General features: G+C 44.2%; 2 protein-coding genes across 3 annotated transcripts in view; one reads left to right on the plus strand and one right to left on the minus strand.

The window, feature by feature from the left end:
* The window catches only part of LOC138826171 (B-cell linker protein-like), a 49,775-nt gene extending 35,818 nt beyond the window's left edge, over positions 1–13,957 (minus strand). Inside the window, exon 1 of the mRNA XM_070021314.1 lies at positions 13,689–13,957. Coding sequence (XP_069877415.1) covers positions 13,689–13,735 — 47 coding nt within the window. The 5' untranslated portion in view covers positions 13,736–13,957. The remainder of the gene's footprint in view (positions 1–13,688) is intronic.
* Positions 1–22,822, plus strand: part of LOC138826170 (DNA nucleotidylexotransferase-like) — a 120,787-nt gene that overhangs the window by 70,837 nt on the left and 27,128 nt on the right. The window contains exon 4 of one of the 2 annotated variants that reach the window (XM_070021312.1): positions 19,960–20,122. The exons of the other annotated variant lie outside the window; for it this stretch is intronic. Within the exon in view, the coding sequence (XP_069877413.1) occupies positions 20,061–20,122 (62 nt within the window). The 5' untranslated portion in view covers positions 19,960–20,060. The remainder of the gene's footprint in view (positions 1–19,959; positions 20,123–22,822) is intronic. 2 annotated transcript variants of the gene reach the window in all.

Below are 22,822 nucleotides of genomic sequence, written 5' to 3' on the forward strand. Positions count from 1 at the left end.
CGAGTTCAAGCCCCACAACTGACTAAAAACAAAAAACAAAACAAAAAAACTCAGAGGGCTTGCCTTTAAACTACACGAAGGAGGAAAAGAGTAATTAGGGGAACCTGGAAATCTTCATTTTAATAATCTTCCTGGGACTTTTAGGTCATCCAAAGCTGAGAACTTTTGTAGAAAGGACACAGGGCTGGGCATGGTGGTACATCCTTGTAATCTCAGTTTTGGGGAGGCAGAGGCAGGAAGATGGTGAATTAAGGACAGCCTCAGCTCTATAGGGAGACCAGGTTCTCTCCTTTGAGGTCAGGCTTAATGCGAAAGAGCACAAAAGGTGATGTTTCAATTTCCCAAATAACTTCCACCTGCCATATTGCCTAGCTAACCTTTAATGACAGAGCTCATTCTTCTCTCTACAGTGAGAAGACTGGGCAAGTTCTGACACTCTCCCAGGAAAGGGAAGGCACAGAAAATGGGGCTTTGAGTCCATGGTACTGTTTTTGCATTGTACAGGGGAGAAGGGCAGGAGGAGCCGCACAGCTACTGGCAGCCCAGCATCTCTGTTCACAGGTGTTCAGGGTGATCGAGGGCATAGAGATGCTTCTCATCGGCCAGGTTGCGTTGCAGCGCCTCTGGACCACAAGCTACGATCTCCAGTACTAGAGCTTGAACTGCTGAAGTTCTGATCTTACATCAATGGCAGCCTCTCTACCTCTTCTTCTTGGAAGAAAAAAGCTAGAGAAGCGGCTTTGGATTTGACTGCAATTAGAATATGGCAAAGTGGTTTGGTGTTCTAGGCCTGCACTTGCTAGTCAGGTACTTCTACCTGAAAGGATCAATGAAAGGATCCACCACATCCAGCCCAGGGGACAACACAGAGGCAGGCAGGCATAGGAGAAAGATTATTACAAGGTTTATTAGAGGAGCCATATTTGCCCCAGAGAGAGAGAGAGAGAGAGAGAGAGAGAGAGAGAGAGAGAGAGAGAGAGAGAGAGAGAGAGAGAGAGAGAGAGAGAGAGAGAGAGAGAGAGAGAGAGAGAGAGAGAGAGAGAGAGAGAGAGAGAGAGAGAGAGAGAGAGAATGCATGGCAGCCTCCACTATAGGTAGCAGCAGGGTCTCAGGGTTAGGGAGTGAGTTGGGTGGGTGGGTCTGGGCGGAGAGAGGGAGGGGCCAGCTGTATTGCAGGAACTCCAGGATAGGGAGGAACTCAGGTGTGGATGGAGCTGAGGACCAAAAATGGGCATAATGCTTACACTTGAGCTATACCATCAACCAGCCCTTGTTGTGCTGGTTATTTTCAAGATAGGGTCTCGTTTTATGCTCAGGCTGCTCTGGACTGCATAATCTTCCAATCTATGTCACTGGGATGACAGGACTGTATCCCCATGCCCAGCTATTGGTTGAAATGAAATCATATGAGCCCTTACTGCCTGGGCTGTTTTTGAACTATGACCACCCCCAATCTCTGCCTCTTAAGTTGCTAGGATCACAGGTGTGAGCCATCCATCCTCACCTCCAATGATTAAATACAGCAAACGACTCTAAAAATATTAGCATCTGTCAGAAATACATTTTTTTGTCAGTTGTGGGACTTAAACTCTGGACCTGAGCCCTGTCCCTCAGCTCTTCAGCTCAAGGCTAGCACTCTACCACTTGAGCCACAGTGCCACTTCCGGTTTTCTGAGTGGTTTATTGGAGATAAGAGTCTCATGCACTTTCCTGCCCTGGCTGGCTTTGAACTGTGATCCTCAGATCTCAGCCTCCTGAGTAGCTAGGATTATAGGCGTGAGCCCCTGGCACCCAGCAGAAATGCATTTTATAAGAGCTTAGTAGGGGAAAGGGTGTTGGAGAGCACCTTGCTTTCTTTTTAGCTCTTCAGCACCCTCCCAGAGGAGCTTGCCAAGGCAGGATTTTGTGTTTCAGGTCCTTCCCTTGGACCATTTGGTTTAAAGTAGAAACCTTTGGCTCAGTTCACCATGTTGAGACTGAACACCATTTTTGTCTGGAATGTTTCACCCATGCAGCAGAACGCCTCCCTCCTCCAGGAGGCCCACAGTCTTGTCCAGTTCTGCCCCTGGCTTCCTCATGCCCACTTCCTCCAGCCTGATCTTCCTGGGGGCATTATTGTTGTTATATTTAGATTTGCAAATTCAGTACCCAAGGCTGCTTCCTTCTAAAGGGTGAGCTCACAGTGGAGCTGACAGTCTCTTCCTGGGAGGAATGACCTGAGGAGCTTTCCAAGGCTGAGCTAGTGTCCCCCACGCTATTCCACAGGTACTGAGGCCTAGGGAGATCACTGTGCTGTCTTATACCATTTACCTTTGAGGTCCAGACTCCTAATTTTGCTTGTAATGGACACAGCCATAGATATTTATTTACACCTGGCAGAGATTTCAAGAATTGTTTTTTGTTTTTGTTTTCGTCTGGTCGTGGGGCTTGAACGCTGGGCCTGCCCCTCAGCTCTTCAGCTCTAGGCTAGGGCTCTACCACTTGAGCCACAGTGCCACTTCCGGTTTTCTGGTGGTTTATTGGAGATTAGAGTCTCATGGATTTTACTGCCTGGGCTGGCTTTGAACCTCTATCCTCAGACCTCAGCTTCCTGGGTAGCTAGGATTACAGGGGTGAGCCACTGGCACCTGGCTCAAGAATTGTTTTGTGTCAACCTCTTCTGGCCTCAGAGGAAGAAATAAAATTCCAAAGAAACTGGGTTAATCTAGTTGGAGATTCCTTTCTTTTGGCACTTGATTCCTTTCCTTTCCCCTGCTCTGGCTGGGGCGTCCAGTCAGACGATATACTGCCCCATCCCCTTAACAGAGCAGTGCCTCCACCCTTCTATGATTATAGTAGAAAGCCCCAAAGGCAGTCATTAGAAGACTATCTCACCCTAGCCAGCAGGCAGACTTGGAGAAGCAACCAGAAAACAGGGAATGCAACACTCATTGAATTTGTATTATGTACCAGGTACCACTTAATCCTTTTAATGTCCCTATGGAGCAGGCCCTATAACTATCTCATTATTTTTTATAATGAAAAGGAAACTCTCCAGCATTATTACACCTGCACTTCAGTAGGGTTAAGTGTATTCTCATCATTATGGTTATTCCCCCATCTTTATAAATGAGAACATTTGACTCAGAGTGATAAGTCGTTTGCCTGGCCTGATAGTGACTGGGCTGTTATTCAAATCAGGAGACTCCGGAGCCCACACCCTCAGCCCCCTCTGGCTTTATTTTCCTCTGGCCTCTCTCCAGAGCCGGTGACTGGCTTCACCATGGGCACCTCTTCTCTTGGGTCACCTTCTCCTCTGTCTCTGGCATCTAACCTAGCCCCTAATAGGGGCACTTGATTCCCCATCTCTGCCTTTCTGTTGGCTCCCAAGACTTTTTGCTAGAAGGGAGCATGGGATGTGAGGGCCTGTCTCAGTCGTGAGGGATAGGCAGAGAAAAAAGAGGAAGGGGCTGATTAGAGTGGGAGGGGAAAGAGCGGGCAGTGCACAGGTGTCAGAGGGGATGGGAGGGGTTCTCTAGGGGGTGGAAGCAGGAAAGTAGGATGACCTACCAGAGGAGCTGGAAGTAGACAAGCATCATATCTCCATGTGTCTTTCTCAACAACCTACATAGAAGGGTCACCCAAGATTCCTGAAATGGAGGGGCCGTGTCCACCAGCACCTGGACAGCTAGTTGACAGCAGCAGTGCTTCTTACCACGGGTATACCAGTCATTCAAAGCTATTTACCATTTTCACCAGTGGTTCACACTCTATCCTTTCATTTCTGCAGAGAGCAGCAAATATTTGGTGGTAGTTGTTGGCATTTCTGAACTACTGAGCTGGGTTATAAGCAGCCAGAAATCATGTAGACTTGGCACAAGTTGGAAAAGGGATGATCCCACTGCGATGCTGTGTCCTTAAAGAGAAATCCTTCTCTCATTTACCATCAGAGGCAGGTAGGCATGGAACATATTCTCCAAGTGATGGTCTAGCCGGGCACTGATGGCTCACACCTGTAATCTTAGTTTACTCAGGAGACAGAACTGAGGATCATAGTTTGAAAACCAGCTCAGACAGGAAAAAGTCTGAAACTCATCTTTAATTTACCACCAAAAAGCCAGAAGTAGAGTTATACCTCAAGTGGAAGAGTGCTAGTCTTGAGAGATAAAGCTAAGGGAAGACACCGGGGCCCTGAGTTCAAGTCCCAGTAATGACAAAAAAAAAGATTGATAGCATGCTCTGCTCTGCTGCCTTTAAAACGTTCTTAGTGGATTTGTCACCTGATGTGACAGCAGAATGTGTCATTGTTTTTCCTTTCCCTGACTTGAGGGGCCCTTGGGTCCTCTGGGGATGCGGGTGGGACACTCTAGCACACTGGAACCTTGCTGATGCTTACTCTCACCAGGCCTACACACTGTGACAAAGATGAGGGGAAGCTTCTTCATGAATCTACACAAAAGCAGGTTATGCGTACAGGAGATGATAAAGGAGGCCCCTGTGTCCATGGATGACACCGGAAGAGCCTGGCAGGCCTGTTACTCAATCCTTCACTGTATTGGATTCTTGTATGTTTGTTGACATTGTGCTGTGTTCACAGTCTCTCCTCGGCCAGTCCAAAACACTGATTCTACAGTTGTCCTTCTAAAAGTGAATGATATTTCCATGCCAGCCCACAGAGACGTTTTAAGCTGAGAGAAGTAAAAGGGACACAGGATAGCATTTCATTCTGTTTGAACTTAAATTCTCTATCTTCTTCAAACACTTTCAGACACAGCTTCCCAATTGGGGAAGTCTGTTTACTTAAGGTTGGTCTCCCTAGATCCAACCCTGTACTTTCCCTGAACAACAGCTTACAGGGGAATGAACCCCCTGGGTGGGAGTTGGGCATGATGGATGTTCTCTGCCTCCATCCCCCTCCCCTCAACATGCTGGCTGACAGGTAGGTGATCCCTGCCAGGTGTTTGATTCTGATGGAAGCTTTGTTCCTTCCCCTATTACCCTAGCGATCTTTCATTCGAGCCAGAACTCTGACCCACTGCCTTGACCTATGTAGATGACTCTCCTGACATCCTGGGTGCATAAGAGAAACTGAGGCCAGGAGTCATTTTAGAAAAGGACATTCACTGACTTCTTACTTCCTCTGTCATGTATTTACTGTTCCAGTGTGCCATGATGCATTGTATGTTATCAGCATATATTATATCATTCCCACTTTACTGATGAAAAACATGGCTAACATTAAATGTGGGGTGGAGGAGGGGGAAAGGAAAAAAACATTAAATGTGTTTCTCAAGCACTGAGCTGGTTAATGCAGAGCAAACATGCAAGCTCTCGGGGCTTTAAGCCAAAGTTCTTATTCTTCATAGCACAACAAAACAGCTGTCTGCACCCGACCACACTGGGGTTGTGTGGTCAGTCTACAGGGAAGAGAAACTCTGCTCTGTGTAATTATCACATCCTCAGGTGACGGAGCCACGGTGGGAGCATTCTGTGGAAGGCTTAAGGCCGTGTGCCCCAAACATGCCTGAGTCAGCGAATGATTCAAGTCTGGGCCTAGACACTCGCAATAACATGAATTCTGACAGTGTGAATTCTGCAGGGCTTCCCTCCACTTCCTGACTTAGTAAGCTGGCTGCCATTCAGTTTAGGAAAAAAAAAAGTCTAGGGAAAGCAGAATGTTGGTCAAGCTGGAATGTCTTACTGCCACTAAATTACAGAGGGAGAAGGCTGGAATCATGGCTCCAGTGGTAGAGTGCTTATCTAGCAAGTGCTAGGCCCTGAGTTCAATCTCTAGTACCATCCTCCCCCCTCAAAAACAATTACACAGGGAGAGAGTAGAAAAGGAGTGTGAGGCCTGCTCTGCCTCCTGCTGCAGGTGTCACAGAAGCCCAGTGCTGGAGTTGGCTTTACTGGTACAACTTGCATAGGGGACTTTACCTCTTTGGCATCAGCTGTTCTATCTGGGACTCAAGATGGCTCCTCAGCTCCTCAAAAGAGGATCTTGTGTGCTTGTCTCTTGTCACTACACCTTGTAGGAAGAGTGGACCTGGCTATTTAGGTCCAGTGTCAGATTGAAAATTCAAGCTACTTATGCAAAGGTACAAAGATTTTTCAGGCCTGTTTCCACAGGGGGCTTTTGTGTGTGGCCACGGGCCCTGCCCCAGTGGGCTGGGCTGTGTGTTCCGGCTGATGTGTGAAGGGGTGACAATCTGGACACTGTCTGGGACCCCAGCTGAGCTGCTAGAGGGCATCAGGGGTGCTCCTGGGGCATTGAATCTTTCTTTAGGAAGTGGTCAACAGTAAAGTGGGCCCCACCGAGTAAACATCACATGTCTCTTAAGTTGGCGTCTTTGCTTTGCTTAGAATTCTGCATGGGACACTGCCATACTGACCTTCAGGTGATGGATTGTTTTGAAGCCCTAGGAAAATCTATGCTTACAGTTGGACTCCCTTTCAGAAGGGAAGTGAAGGCAGATGGGCGGCAGAAGATGGGTCTATGATGGGCATCAGGGGCTGTGGGAGGAGCTCTTTGGGGAGCAGATAGCCCTTGTCTACGGAGGAGGGAGGTGTGGAAAACAAGCTTGCTCACAAATGATGGAGACCTGGGCATGGGAAGCATGCCAGTACGAAGACTCAACACACAGTTGTAAACTCTCTCTCTCTCTCTCTCTCTCTCTCTCTCTCTCTCTCTCTCTCTCTCTCTCTCTCTCTCTCTCTCTCTCTGTGTCTCTCTCTGTCTCTATCTCTCCTCTCCCTCCCCTCTTTTTTTCCTCCATCCAATCTTTCTTTACTCATATCCTTTAGCAGGCTCAAATTCCTTGCTATCATTACAAGAAAGCAATAATAAGGTCCTCTTTGAAAATGAACTGAACTATTCAGTTCTGCATGTATTAGATGGGATTAATCATCTGTGGGGGGAAAACCCAAGGGACTGTCTATAAATACATGCCTGAAGCATTCATTCAGTGCCTGCCAGCCTCCTGTAATCTAGTGATCTGTGAGGCAGAACTGGAATGCAACGGTGGTTCAGCTCTTGGCAATTTAACTAGTTACATCCCAGCCTTTCTGGAGATAGGTCACAAAAAGGAGGAAGGAGTTGTTCTACCATGGTACACAAACAATGGTTAGATCTGGGAGGCAGGGCAGCCCAGACACATGGACTCTAGTCTGGGATCATTCTGGGGTAGCTGCGCACAGAATAGGTGAGATAGTTGTACTGAGTTTTCCTACAAGGTGACTGAAGTCTACTCTCATTAAGCAAGTTTCTGCTTATGTGGATTCTATGCAGTTTGCCCACAAAGAGAAAGAGCCTTGTCTGGCTGCTCTGAACATATCATCCATCCCTTTCGTGGATGCTCAGCTGACACAACACAGGAAAAATAGTCAGGCTGCCTGAAGGATTGTCTTATCTCCAGAGGCTGATTCTGAGCCTTGTTTGCAGCCCCCAGCTCTGCAAGCCACTCCAGCCATAGGGAAGTGGATCCATTAGTGGAATGTAAAGGAGGAGAGACAGCAAATGACCACTGATAATGAGTGGGTTGCAGTTCTGGTTGTCCAGTTTCCTTTTTACTTACTTGTTATACTGACCATGCAATGTGTACTCCTCTGGGTAAACTGGTCCATGCCATACTTGGCTTTCATGGTAAGTTTGTGGGAAAGGAACACTTTGTTTTACTTGACAGTGAAGGAAACTGAGGCTTAGAGACTGAAGAACTTGTTTAGGACCCATGGCTCATAATTGGTGATTGGAGTCAGTCCTTTTGGACCTCCCTTATATCATCCTTTCAAACACATCAAGAAATAATGATTCCTGAGGGTAGTGGGACATAGTAACAGTCTCACAGAATATAGTATTCATGTGGAACAGAGTCTCACACAGCATTAGAACAAAGAGGGGCTTTCGGTGTTGTTTGGTCCATTTTCTTCATTTTGTAGAGAATTTGGGCCAGATAAACATTGAGGGCCTTGTTTTTGAAGAAGACCTACCTTGGATGGAGTGGACATAAAGGAAACAGAAGGGGAATATACAGAGATGCCTTAGAGTGAAGTCTGGAAGGTGTGGTAGATGAGCAGGCATGACTGGATGAGTCAGAGTTAGTGTTGATCAGGAAACCACTGACTGAAACAATACGGGGAGGGCCAGAGGTGGAAAGGTAAGGAAAAATTAAGTTTGTTTCTGAAGAACTTCACTTGAAAAGACAAGGAATGGGATATTCCTACTGAAAGTTTCCAAGACCTGAGAAGAGAAGGCATGTCCCAGCATCTGTGCAATTTGATCTAGGGTCAGTGTCCAAACAGTGATTCACAGATGCCCACTGCAGGGTCCTGTTATGCTCCTACAGTTTTGTCAACTACTTAAATGAGGGTTGAGAGATGTTTGCATGTCTATAATCCATGCAAAGTGAGAGGGATATCAGAATCAGTAGACAAAATAGTCAAAATTTTAAAAAGAAACGAAATTAGTGTGAAAGTTGCCAAGGATCAATATAATGTCCTCTGTTTATATAGAATAAATAAGAGTAACAATGATAATGATATTCAAAGGTATATTTTTAAATTCAATAATTACTGTGTGCCAGGATCCTTATGTGTCATTTTCTTCCTTATATAATCAGCCTATGACATTGGTACTGCTATTAACAGTACCAGGCTCAGGGAAACTAAGTAAACTTGCTGAAAGTCATAGAATCTTTGATTTGTCTGACTAACCAATGCTCAACCCTTTAGCCAATAAAATGAGGATTTGCCACACTAGTGTCCAAGTCCTTTTCTACTTGTAAAAAGAAGTGCATGTATGTATGTGTTATAAAGAGAAATGCACAAGTACAGATGATGAATCTTCTAAGAGGTTATTAAGAATGTCACTTTTCCTTTTCAAATTAGTTTCAGTAACCTGAAAACAATGAATTTTAATGTGATTCGGGGTTGGAAATTTTGAAATATTCAGCTGAAAGGGTGACATTTTTATGATCAAAGGAATGTTTACTAGTGGAAGAACTGGAAATCCAGGTCTTAGCTGGGCTTCTTATGTTATCACTTCCTTGTAAAAAGCAAGAGAAAATCATGGTTCACAAATGACTAAAAAATCTTGGAAGTGTGTGATCTGCTCCTAATAGAGAAATCTGGGCGGGGGGCGGGGGGGAAATGGAGAGTTCACACCTCTGTTCACATCACTGGCCTCAGTTCTTCCCACACAACCTCTCCAGATAATTCCCCACCTCCAGCCACGTCCATCTGGAGCACCTGTCCCTTCGTGTGGAGAATCCCTTATTTCCTTCCAGTCCTGCCCTCCCTCGTCTCCTTGCTTCACTCTGTCTTCTCTTCCTGCTCATTCCTCTTCCGGTTTCTTTTCAATCCTGAATACGTACTCTTGGTTGGGATTTTCTCTCTGAATCTCTCTCTCACTCTTTCTCTCGCTCTTGGGTAAAGATGGCTAAAAACTTGAGCAAATTCTTTGATAAACTTGAATAACTTTGAAAGAAACAAGTTCTCCATGCATACTGTCATAGAATGCCAAGTAGTTAGGACACCTTCTGAATTAGGAAAGAGTCAGGGGATAAGGAAAAGAAGGGAGTGGAGGAGAATGTAATCAAAGTACATTATATGCATGTATGATAAGATCAGAATGAAACTAATTTCAAAAATTGCCAGATGCCAATGGCTCATGCCTGTAATCATAGAGACTGAGATGTGAGGTTCAGGGTTTGAAGCTAGCCAGTGCAGGAAAGTCTATGAGATGCTTATCTCTGATTGCACAGCAAAAAGTCAGAAGTGGAGCTGTGGTTGAAGTGGTAGAGGGCTAGCCTTGAGCAAAAAAGCTTAAGGACAGTGCCCATGCCATGAGTTCAAATCCCAGGACCAGCGCACACACACACACACACACACACACACACACACACACACACACACACAAAAGCACAATGAAATCCCATACTTTGTACAATACCCAATACACACCCAATACATCAGCTATACTGTCTTTTTTTTTTTTTTTTTTGTCGGTCATGGAACTTGAACTCTGGACATGGGTGCTTTCCTTGTGCTCTTCAGCTCAAAGCTAGCATTCTACCATTTGAGCCACAGTGCCACTTCTGTTTTCTGGTGGTTTATTGAAGACAGAGCCTCTTCACAGACTTTACTGTCTGGGCTGGCTTTGAATTGCAATCTCAGATCTCAGCCTCCTGAGTAGCTAGGATTACAGGCATGAGCCACCAGCGCCCAGCTATACTGTGTTCTTAACTGGACTTCTTCGTAACCCCCATTTGAATAGATTACTATATAGTACCATATATCACTGCATTTATATTATATGCTCACTTAAATTTAATAATTTGAATTAGTTAAAGCCTTCATGCTGTTTTTAATATAAAATTCATATTGCAAAAGAGATATCATGGGGCTGGGAAGGTGGCTCAGTGGTAGAGGTAGAGTGCTTGCCTTGCATGCATGAGGCCCTGGGTTCGATTCCTCAGCACCACATAAGCAGAAAAAGCCAGAAGTGGTGCTATGGCTTGAGTGGTAGAGCACTAGCCCTGAGATGAAGAGCTGAGGGTCAGTGCCCAGGCCCAGAGTTCAGGCCCCATGACGGCCAAAAAACAAAAAGAACAAAACAAAAGCAAAAGAGATATCATATATAAGAGATAAATAAAAATAATAATAAAAGCATTGCAAAAAGATAAAATTGGAGGGAGGGGCATAAGAAAGAGTAATAAAGGGGTGAGTGTGAATCAATGTGTATTATATGCATGTATGGAAATATCACAAATAAGCCCCCCCATACTGTACAGTTTATATAAGCCAATAAAACAAGGTGGAAAATAGTATTTTAAATCCTTATTCCTTACCACAACCTGTTTTTACAGAAAATATTTAAGGTGGTGCTTCAGGTTCACTGTGTTTACAATTCATTTCTTTGAAAAGTTCTGCATCAACAGGGTACAGTTTTACAAAAACAAGTCCATTCTGTAAAGACAACTTAGCAACCAAGTGGGGGGAGAGCTGCTTTTCTCTAAGCAGATGAGTGTAGTGTATGATTATCCACAAAGTCATTTTGGTTTTCTATCCTATAATTTATGCTTACATATTGCCTGTCAACCATACTGTGATCAGGCTGGACTTTGGCTTACAGGATGGGATCGTAAAAAATGGTTTAGTTGGATTGCCTAGTTAGAACTTCTGAACTTCCTGAAAGAGATTCAATGTTTAATTTCGCTTGAGGTTAGGGAATACGCCTGATGAGGACCTTTGGAGCCATCTGGCTTGTTTGAGAGAAGCCTTGATACTTGGGCCTCAGTAGTTTCTTTTGTTTGTTTGTTTTTTGGGTCCGGTCATGGGGTCTGAACTCTGGGCCTGGGCACTGTCCCTCAGCTCTTCAGCTCAAGGCTAGCGCTCTACCACTTGAGCCACAGCGCCACTTCCGGCTTTTTTCTTTTTGCTTATGTGGTGCTGAGGAATCGAACCCAGGGCCTCAGGCATGCAAGGCAAGCGCTCTACCTCTGAGCCACCTTCCCAGCGCCCTCAGTAGTTTCTTTGCTGTGTCTGGCCTCTACCTCTTCTTTTTTTTTCCTGTCACTGCTGTACCTAATTCTTCTTCTTCTTCCTCCTCCTCCTCTTCCTCCTCCTCCTCTTCCTTCTTTCCCTCCTCCTCCTCCTTCTTCTTCTTGGTCTTGGGCTTGAACTCAGAGTCTGGATGCTGTCTCTGAGCTCTTTTGCTCAAGGCTAGCATTACCACTTTGAGCCACAGCTCCACTACTGGTTTTTGAGTGGTTAATTGTAGATAAGAGTCTCATGGGGACTTTTCTGCAGGCTGGCTTTGAACCTTGATCCTCAGATCTCAGCTCCTGAGTAGTGAGGATTACAGGTGTTAGCCACTGGCACCTGGCAAAAAAAATGTTCAACTTCGGATGCTTGGATTACTCAACTGCTTTCCCAATCAGTATCCTTGCCTCCAGCTTCCTTGGTCCCATCCACCCTGTCCACTGTCTGTAGGCTTGCAGGCTTAGTTTCTCTAACAACACAGACTAGGGTGGGATCCCTGTCTGTCCTTTTTGGACTGTTCCTGCCATACACATCCAGTGATATCAGGACTGTCTCATTCCATACGCCCTGCTCATGGCGCTGCTGGCCAGAAAACTCTGCTCATTGTCCACACATGGGCTCTATTTACAGCAGCTTCCATTTCTTCCCTCTCAGCTGGCAACCCTTTTCCTCAAATTCTCCAATTTGTATCTGACGTGCCCCTCAGAGCCTAGTTCTTGGAGCATCTTCTCCATGAAAACTTCTCCAGGTACTGTGATTCTCTTGTCTATTCCTCAAGTCCCTTACTATTTCCATTGTTTTACCTCCTCTTCTGAGAGAATGTAACCCCCAAGACAACAACAGCGCATGCTCAAAATGGCTGACCGATGCTCCCTGTGGAGCCCTGGCTCCATAGTGTAGCTCAACTTACTCTTACCAGGCCTGTCCAGGTATGAAGGCCTACATGCCTTCCACTAATTCCAGGCTACTTTTTCTGAACTCTTAAAAACTCCAACACTAGAAGGGTACCAGTGGCTCATGCCTATAATCCTAGCTATTCAGGAGCCTGAGACAAACCCACGACTCTTTTTTTTTTTTTTGGGTCCGGTCGTGGGGCCTGAACTCTGGGCCTGGGCTCTGTCCCTCAGCTCTTCAGCTCAAGGCTAGCGCTCTAGACTTGAGCCACAGTGCCACGTCCGGCTTTTTTCTTTTTGCTTATGTGGTGCTGAGGAATCGAACCCAGGGACTCATGAATGCAAGGCAAGCGCTCTACCACTGAGCCACTTCTCAGCCCAAACCCAAGACTCTTATCTTCAATCAGCCAGGAAAGAAAGCCAGAACTGGATGCATGGCTCAATGGTAAAGCATCAGTCTTCAGAAAAAAAAATCCCCAAAATAAAAACAAACAAAAAAACTAAGCAAGAATGCAAGGCTCTGAGCTCTGAGTTCAGACCCCAGGGCTGGCACAAACAACCAAACAAAACCAACTCTAGCTCCTATTTTTGATGACACATCTACTCCATATGTCATGCCACCACATGAAAAACCAGAGTTCCAGTAGCAATTGGAATATAACACATTCCCTAAACACTTAAGGTTCCTATCTCTAAAGGCCGTAACACTATTACAATGAGACAAAAAGACCTTCAAGATAAAAATTTGGGAAGCTTCTTTTTCATAGCTCCTTGATTTATACCCTTAGTCTAGTGTTTTTTTTAAAAATAAACAGTTATTACACCCTAACGAGGGCAAATGTGTTCTGATATATATCCACAAACTAAACGAGAATGAAACTATGGTGAAAAACACAATGATTGCAGCTCTCTTTAAAATGTCATAGTAATTCACAGGGCACAGGCATAGACTCAGTTTAGACAAACCTTTCCTTAGCAAGGTTCCTCCTATTCAGAATGAAAGCTCACTTTTGACAGAATCCCAGCACTTGGCTCTTTTCTGTTATTGTACTGTATTCTATTGTTGGCAAAAAGCTGGCTACAGATGTCCCACTTGTTCGGACACATTTCTTTAAAAAAAAACAACAACAACAAACTAGTCTATTTGCCCAGAACAACTGCCACCCACTGCCTTCATACCGGCAAAACATTCCAGGGGTTCTGTGCTTGGAGACACCAAGCACCTTGGAGAGAATAAAGGAGAAGAGGAAGGATAAGAATCCGATGGGAAAACCTTACCTCAACTTCTGACTGGCAGGGACAGTTATCTTGTTGAGCTTGTCCATTCTTTCTGGTGAGACTCTCACGTCACTGTCCGGAGGTCAGAGAAGGTCAGCCACTCCTGACCCTCCTGGGGAGCAGCATGGCAAGCCTCTGCGCTCAGGGGCTCCAGTCACTGGAAGTGACTTCAGAGAGCTCAAGCTGCTGGCGAACACGCCTGCACTAGGGAAGTAAAACTTGCTGGAGCACATCGTCAAGTTTCATGTTTCTACATAATCATGTGATCTGGAGAGCCAGCCAGTTCTGCTGATTACTCCTCATTGTGTAAACTTTAGTAGTGAAACCTTTGGGCATGCAAATTGCTTCCTAGTGGCTATCTCTTATAATCTGGTTTGTTCACAGGTTGGGACCAGCTTCTGACTGGTCACTTCCTGTATGCCCCCAACACACACAGTCCTTGTTTTCAGCAGGTGGCATGAACTCTGTCCCTGGCAACTTCCTTTGCTCAAGGAAAAGGCGAATCATCAATTCCATCTGAATGTTTCCTAGGGACTTTCTGCTCATTTACATAAAGTCATGGATAAGCTTTTTCCATTTACAGAATCATTATATGAAATGGAATTTCAGGGATTGAACTCAGGGCCTCAGGGCTTCATCATGTTTCCTAGATAGGTGCTCTACTGCTTGCTAGCAGGTGCCACTTGAGCCACATCTCCAGTTCCTTTTCACATTAATTTTTGAGGCAAGGTCTTGCTTTATGCCTTAGGAAGGCCTGAACTGTGTGATTCCTTGACTTAATGCTTCCCCAACTTTCTGAGGATGAAAGGCACACACCACTGTGCCCCAGCTACTGTTCTGGGATAATAGATGTGTGCTACTGTGTCCAGCCATGGTTGAGATGGAGTCTCACTGGGGTTGGTCTCAAACCTTGATCTACCTTCCCCCAATCACTGCTTCCCAAGCGTCTAGGATTATTCTTCCCTGTATATGTCAGGGTGACAGAGCCATAGCAAATGAGAGTTTACTTCAGAGTTACAATGGCTTTTTCCTAAAGCTCTGTTTAAGATGAGGTAGGTAATTTTCTGTGCAAGGTTATTTAGGGGTAGAGATGGAAAGGGAGATGGCCTCCTTCTAAGCTGGGTAGAGTCAGGAGTTAATCATTCTGAGAGCCTGGCACGTTTAAACCAAACCAGATGTCAGCAGAGAAGAAACTTAATTTTCCAGCCATGTAATTGCCAGCATCAGGCCGAGTGCCACTCCCCTCCCCACCTTTGTCCTCTCCTGCTCTTGACAATTGCTCACTTCATTGTCTCATCAGACATAGGGCCATCCCAAACCCAGACAGGTGGGCAAGGCCAGGAGGATGGAACCACACCTGCAGCTGCTGAGTCCATCAGACAGCAATACTTTCCTTCTGGGAGTTTCACACTTCCTCAACCTGGCCCCCAAACCACAGATTTAGAGAGTAAGGAAGCAGTTTGGGGTTGGTCAAGGAGAAAGAAGATAAGAGGGTCTGAATGCATTTCCCTGCAGCTAGCAGGAGTCCTTGATTAGGTTTCTGAAGTGAAGGATGCATTTCCAACATTTACCTAATCTTCTCCTGGGTCTGAAGAATACACAAGGGTAAAGAAGAGGGTTCTCAGCCTCTTTGGTAACAGAACCAAGGGAGAGATAGGAAAAGAGGAACAGATAGAAGAGGTGGGAGGAGGAAGAGGAAGAGGAGGTGGAGTGGTAAGGGGAGGAGGAGGGAGGGGAGGAGGGGGAATGTTAGTCCAATAAACTTCCAGGCAACACTAGGCCCATTTGGTACAGGCAGCCAATAATCAGCCTCTTCCCCACCTTTATCTCGAGAAAGCACGCCTTTGGACAGTTACAACCATATAAGGCAACAAGATCCCCTTAAAGTGACCTTCAAGTCTAGGCGGCTGCAAGGCCCAGTATCTGCCACTTGGGCAGCAGCCATAAATCCTAGTCTGCCATGATGAAGTTGCTGGTTCACACATCCATACCTAGGTCTCCACCCCCTGGCCCCTCCTACCTGGCTACTGTAGGTTATATAGGTCACCTCAGACAATAGCCGGCACTTCTTTTCTTCTCATTTTGTGAGAAGGGGCTGGCCGGACCTTTGCTGGCAATAAACCTTTTATTTTTGGTTCTTTGTGCCTGGATATCTGTGTAGTTTTCTGGCAGGGCCTAACAAGGAGGAAGAAGAAGAGAGGGAGGAAGGAGAGGAAGAGGGTGAGGAAGGGGAGGAAGAGGGAGGGGAGAAAAGGGAGGAGGAGAACAAAAAGGAGAGTGGGGGACAGTAGTAGAGGTAGAAAGCAGAGATGGATTTCTTTTCTCTTAGCCTCTTTGCTCAAACAAAGGTTCTACACTTCTCCAGGTCATCCTGATTACTCACATTCATGCTCCACGTCTGAATTTCTGGTTCTGCCACATATTTAGGAGTGGAGTCTTCAAACTGTTGAAAGGTGAGGCCCTCCAGCTTGGCCAGGCCACTGACTTGGCCAGGACAGCAAAGCAACAAGATCCTATCTCATGGAATCATTGGTTTCCCCTAGTCTAGCAGCTCAATGTTTTTCAAGGGATTTGGAAGGAACTCGAGATCCTTTACCACTTCTTTCCCTCAGCTCCTAGAGGAAAGAAACAAGTAGACCAACTTGATAAAAGCATGTATGATGCTGTCAAAGATGAGGAAAAATGGGCTGTATTAGTGAGATGACGCTCTTTCTGAATTGTCCTGTGTACTCCCGCCATCATTTGCCTTTTCTCTCCACCAGCAACTTTGATCAGCACCTGGTCTGGCAACTACTTATTTCCCCAGAGAAAAAAGTCAGGGCTGGAAGTTACACTTCTGCTTTTTCTTTTTACAGCCATTTGCCTTTCTGCTTTTTACTGTATTGAGGCTGATGTGATAAAAATGAGAGTCTGCTTTCCTAGACTATTTTGTTCCATGCAGTGTGATGTGTGGCAGCCCTGCCATCACTGCTTGGTAGTGGTAACTGGCTTGACAAGGCCAAGGCAAGGATCATCTTAGCTGATAGCTCATAAATGGAACAAGCCTCATGACATGGTTTAATAGCATATGCAGACCAATGTGCCATGATAGGCATTCAGACCCGATCTACATGGCATTGTGGACATGGACACATGTCCACAGTGACAAATGACTACATCTAACATTAAAGAACTTTTGAGGGGCTGGGAAGGTGGCTCAGTGGTAGAGTGCTTGCCTTGTATGCATGAGACCCTGGGTTCGATTCCTCAGTACCACATAAGCAGAAAAAGCCAGAAGTAGTGCTGTGTTTCAAGTGGTAGAGCACTAGCCTTGAGATGAAGAGCTGAGGGACAGCACCCAAGACCAGAGTTCAGGCCCCATGACTGGCAAAAGAAAAAAAAAAAAAAAGAATTTTTGAAATGCCTATATACTGCTGATAAAAGTATAAAACACAGTCACTTGGAAACAGTTTTAATATAGCTAATAAATTTCATGGCCTATTTCACACCTATAAGTCAGTATTGGCCACAGATATAAACAGCATTGCTATTGGCCCACACACCAAGGTCATGTGTAATTTTCATTGGACTCCTGTTTTCATTTCCCCTCCCCTGTTTTGTTCTATATGGAGATTGATTCCACAGCCTTTAGCATGCTAGTCAAACACTGTGCCACTGAGCTACACATCTAGACTCAAAGTGTTGTTTCTAATAGAAAGTAAAATATAGTTCTGGAAATAACCCAATTGTTCATCAAAAGGAGAATACACAAATTATCATGGCTTATTCACATAATGGAGTGCTATTGAACACTGAAAACAAGTGAAATATGGATAAATGACAAAAATAATTTGAGCAAAAAAAGCAAACTAAAGACACTAATGTGGCATGGTTTTGTGTACATTAAGTTTGAAGATATTTTAAATGAAACAATATGTTAGTTAGAATGCATACATATATGGCAATAAACAGTGAAGAGAATAATAAGTATAAACTTCAGGTGAGCGGTGAGTATGGAGAGGTATTGGAATAAAAGAGCACACAAGGCTCCAAGCAATAATAATATCCTATTTCTTTTTCTTTTTCTTTTTTTTTTTTTTTTTGGGTCCGGTCGTGGGGCCTGAACTCTGGGCCTGGGAGTTGTCCCTCAGCTCTTCAGCTCAAGGCTAGCACTCTACCATTTGAGCCACAATGCCACTTGTGGCTTTTTTTGCTTATGTGTTGCTGAGGAATCGAACTCAGGGCCTCTGGCATGCAAGGCAAGTGCTCTACCACTGAGCCACCTTCCCAGCCCCATAATATCCTATTTCTTGCAGAGGATGTAAATGTTAATTTTATTTTAATTATTTATATTTCACACATATTGTATGCATAAAATATTTAACAAGTAAAATTTAAATATACTTTTTTTTTTGTCGGTCGTGGGGCTTGAACTCTGGGCTTGGGAGCTGCCCCTGCGTTCTTCAGCTCAAGGCGAGTGCTCTACCGCTTGAGCCACAGCACCACCAGAAGTAAAATTTAAAAATCAGCTCTAGAATTACTAGGCAAAGCTACGTCAGCATGCCTAAATCTACATCATTTCTATGGGAGCATAAGGAAGTCTTGAGAGCAAGAGAATAGTATATTGAAGTTTAGGGATCAAACCAGCCAATCCTTGTTTCTCTTGGTCTCTTTTTCTGTTTCTGGCAACTACTACAATATGCTTAGTGAATGCTTTCAGTGTTTCCTATGCTATGATGACATTCTTTTTATATGTGAAGAAGTTGATTCTTAGGGAGATTAAAGAACTGGTCCAAGTTGTGCCATTCATCCATGGGAGAGCTAGGACTCAGACTCAGGTGTATTTCCAAAGTCCACACTGTAAATCACACTCAGGGCTCTGCCACTGCAAGAGACTTGTGATTTAGTAGAAAACCCTGCCCCAGCATCAACTTAACCCTGACCTTGAGTGAGTCACTTAGTTTCTTAACCACAACGTCTCACTGTAGAGGATAGAAGAAGGGATCCAAGGAGCACTCAGGCTCATTCTCACTTGGAATCTGAAATACTGTCAATGGGCACAGAAATTGGTTAGCATCAGTGGAAACAGAGTTTTCAGCCTTATAACAACTACCATGCCTATTTTAGGATATGAAATCTGAATCTTTGAAAGGTGTCAAAACTCACTAAAGGCCATCCAGTCTTCATGAGCTAGGTCACTAACCCCTGGGCCATATATTGCCTCGTTTCTCTTTCTTTTGCTAGCTTCTTGCTTGAGGTGGGGACTAGAGCATCCCTAGTAGTATTTTGACACTCATAGGCATGTGTAACAAAGCTTGCCATTGGTCCAGCCCATGCCTGGTCTTCTCAACTAGCACCAGTCAAGGCATCAGATAGGGGAAGGTCTGAGAGGCAGCTAAAGAACTCAGGGAGACAGTGGGAGGAAATAGCAGAAGAGGATAGGCAGAAGGAAAGACAGAAAAGGAAGTGTGACAGATGCTAGTGGTTTGCTCTCCCCTTTTGTGGCAGGAGATGCAGGAAGGGAGAAAGAAGGAAGAGGAGAGGACATCTGTGGCTTGAACAATTGGGCAAAGAAGGCCCTTTAAAGCTCAAGGCTCAGTTCCCTATTTTATCTGTTCAGAAAGCTCAACATTCTGTATATCAAATTGGCCTAGAGTAAATAAAGCATCAGTCTTATTATTCTGATGAAAACGGCCTTTTTGCATGTTGTCCAAGCCCCACTTGGAAATAACATTCCAGTAAGCTTAGTGTTGGGATATATAATTCCTGGCCTATGTATCTGGGTCTTAAGCCCCCAGAGCCAATCAGCCAATGAGTTTGTCTCGTGATAGATTTTTTTTCAGTTGTGGGACTTGAACTCTGGGCCTGGGAGCTGTCCCTGAGCTGTTCAGCTCAAGGCTAGCACTCTACCACTTGAGCCACAGTGCCACTTCCTGTTTTCTGGTGGTTAATTGGAGAGAAGAGTCTCACAGATTTTTCTGCCCGAGCTGGCTTTGAACAGTGATCCTCAGATCTCAGCCTCCTGAGTAGCTAGGATTACATAGGTGCCTGGCCTATGACTGATTTTTGCCTTCACTTTACATTCCCTCTACCCTAGGTCTCACTGGGATTCCAAACTAGCTTCTTGCAAGTACTCCTCTCTAGCTGCCAGATCCACCCCAACTCAGGCTTTCAACAGCGGATTCTTCTTTAGAATTTTGAGGCTTTTCTGTTTTTCTAGAATCACATAGTAATGCTTTTCACATATAATCAAGTCTCCTCTGTGATTCATCCTGTCTTCACTACTTTTCAGGAGGTGACCATCTCTTTGGCCAGACTACTCATTGAACACAACCTCTCCTTTTCATTTACCCCAGTAACCAGCCAAAAGCAGCCATCCAGAAACAAAGAGATATGCAACGTCAAGGACATTCAGGCAAAAAAGTAACAAGAGCCTATCATGATAAACATGACAGGTATGGTGATGCGCGTCTCTAACCCTGGGAAGTTAATGCCAGAGGATCTTGGTCTGAGACATCCAAGGTAAAAATTGTGAAACCTTGTCTGAGACGTTAAGTAAAGCAAAAAGGACTGGGGATGTGTGGCTCAAATGGTAGAGCACCTTTTCTTTAAACCAATATCCTATTTAGTTGTATTGACTCTTGAATCTGATTTCATGTTGAACATTTCCTCCATTGCTTTTTTCCCTTGTTTTTTTAGAAGACCAAGTGGTTCCTTTGTGGAATTTCTACATATGTAATTTTTAATATGTAGGGTATGATTATCTATTATTTTAATATGTAGATTTTTATAACCATCAGTTTTGGGGCTTGAACTCTGGGCCTAAGTCCTGTCCTTGAGCTTTAGAGCTCAAGACTAGTGCTCTAGCCACAACCCCTCTTCCGGCTTTCTGTGGTTAGAGATAAGAATTTCATCCTTTCTCATGCCTGGGCTGGCTTCAAACTGTGATCCTCAGATCTCAGCCTCCTGAATAGCTAGGACTACAGATGTGAGCCACCAGTGCTCAGATATTTCTTAAGTAGGAGAATTGCTGTCAGAGGCCAGAAGGCAAAGTGTAAGACCCTATCTGAAAATCAAACTAGAAACAAAAGGACTGGGGTGTGTCTCAAGTGGTAGAGAACTTGCTAATCCAAGTGTGAGACTGTCAAGTTCAATCTTCAATATTGCCAATAAATAAATAAATAAATAAATAAATAAATAAATAAATAAATAAATGAAAAGAAATTACAATACATATTTTGTTACTAAAAATAAAAATAGCAGGATAAGCGTTCTTTGTAGTTATGATCTTTGCTAAAATACATTTCACCATGCATGCTTCACAGTACGATTTTCAGTCACTTGAAATAATTATTCTTCTCCTGGATAAGAAACCATTTAGTTCATTTGTTTCTGTTTGGTGTCATTTGTTTTACATACAGTGTTTTACATACATACCCCTGCCTCTGGCAAAACTGGTTTTATAGGTATGAAGCACCACATCTAACTTTTTGCCCAAGCTAGCCTCCAACTGGGTTCCTCCTATCTCTACCTCCCAAGTGGTTGGGATTATAGGTATAAGCCACCACATCTTGCCTTTCAAACAGAAGTAGAAAACCCAATTTGAAGTGAACTAAGCAAGAAAGGAAAATTGTTGAGTGGTCCATCTGTTAGAGCTCTGGTCCCCAAAACTATGGTTTAAGAAGCATTTCTTGCATTCACTAAGCCTCTGATGACTCCCTTTAAGCTGTTTAGATGGCTTTTTTTCAATGAGCTGCTGCATGCTACTAAGAAACAATTGTAGGGCTGGGAAGGTAGCTCAGTGGTAGTGCTTACCTGGTATGCATGAAGCCCCAGGTTTGATTCCTCAGTACCACATAAACAGAAAAGGCTGGAAGTGGTGCTTTGGCTCAAGTGATAGAGTGATAGCCTTGAGCAAAAGAAAGTCAGGGACAGTGCCCAGGCCTTGAGTTCAAGCCCCAGGACTGGCATAAAAAGAAAAGAAGAGAGAAAGAGAGAAAGGAAGGAAAGAAGGAAGGAAGGAAGGAAGGAAGGAAGGAAGGATTGTAAACTCTAACAATGTTGCGAACCTATTGTTAACATTACTGGGAAAAAATCATATAATTTCTATTTTCATCACAGGGCAGACGTTTCTACAACTGTCTTTTGAACCTGGGGGCCAAAAGCACCATTTATAGCTTTGTGTCTATGGGAAAAATGCTTTCAAGTGCTTAACAACCAACTTACAGGAAAGATACTGAACTCAGCTGCTTTTAAATAATGAATTTCCTGTGATATTTTGCACACTTCAATGCTAAACACTGATGTGTGTGTGTGTGTGTGTGTGTGTGTGTGTGTGTGTGTGTGTGTGCGCGCACACATGCTAAAATTGGATGCCAGGTGCTGTATTTTCAGACTGACCAAGCGTGACTGGTTTTTGTTTCTTAAAGCAACAGAATTATATATCTGTTTAAAAGAATATTTAGAAAAAAGAAATTTCTAGGGGAAAAATCGAAGGAGAAAAGATACATGGATTGTTTATTTTTTTACTTATTTATTGAGACATGGGCTGGCTTTGCAGTGGTACAGCTGGTTTTACTTTGAGTTCAGCCATCCAAATGGATGGCCACTATGAGGTATCTAGTCTGCTTCAAAGCAAACTCCGAGCAGAATAAAAAAGGTAGGAAATTTAAAATCACATAATGAGGATCACACCTAATTTGGATCTTTAATAATCAGTATGGTCACTTAATACATAGATCTGAGGGAGTGGCTAAATGCTTTTGCCTGAAAAAAAAACAAAAACTGCTGGGCCCAGAACTTATTCCTTTTACCCTTCACCTCTTCATTCCTCTTTGTTTCTCTTCTATACCCTTGACTGATCCTCTCAGTTTCTTTAGTTCTCTCTCACTTCCTCTAACTGTAGAATATGTTATGGTTAGAATTTCAGCCTCCTGTGCCAAAGAAGAGCAGTTAGCTATGCCCAGTTTTTTCCCTTTCAGAACAACCGGCATATCACTATTTCTTTTAAGATTTGTTTCTTTTGTATACACATTGACATGATAAAGCCTTTCCCTCTGTACGTACTGGTGTGGTTTTCTGTATACAAAATAATGCTAGCAGCTAGGTGCTGGTGGCTCATACTTGTAATCCCAGCTACTCAGGGAGCTGAGATC

The sequence above is a fragment of the Dipodomys merriami genome, unplaced genomic scaffold (genome assembly GCF_024711535.1).
Source record: "Dipodomys merriami isolate MVZ:Mamm:240054 unplaced genomic scaffold, mDipMer1.0.p SCAF_14, whole genome shotgun sequence".
Lineage (NCBI taxonomy): Eukaryota > Metazoa > Chordata > Mammalia > Rodentia > Heteromyidae > Dipodomys > Dipodomys merriami.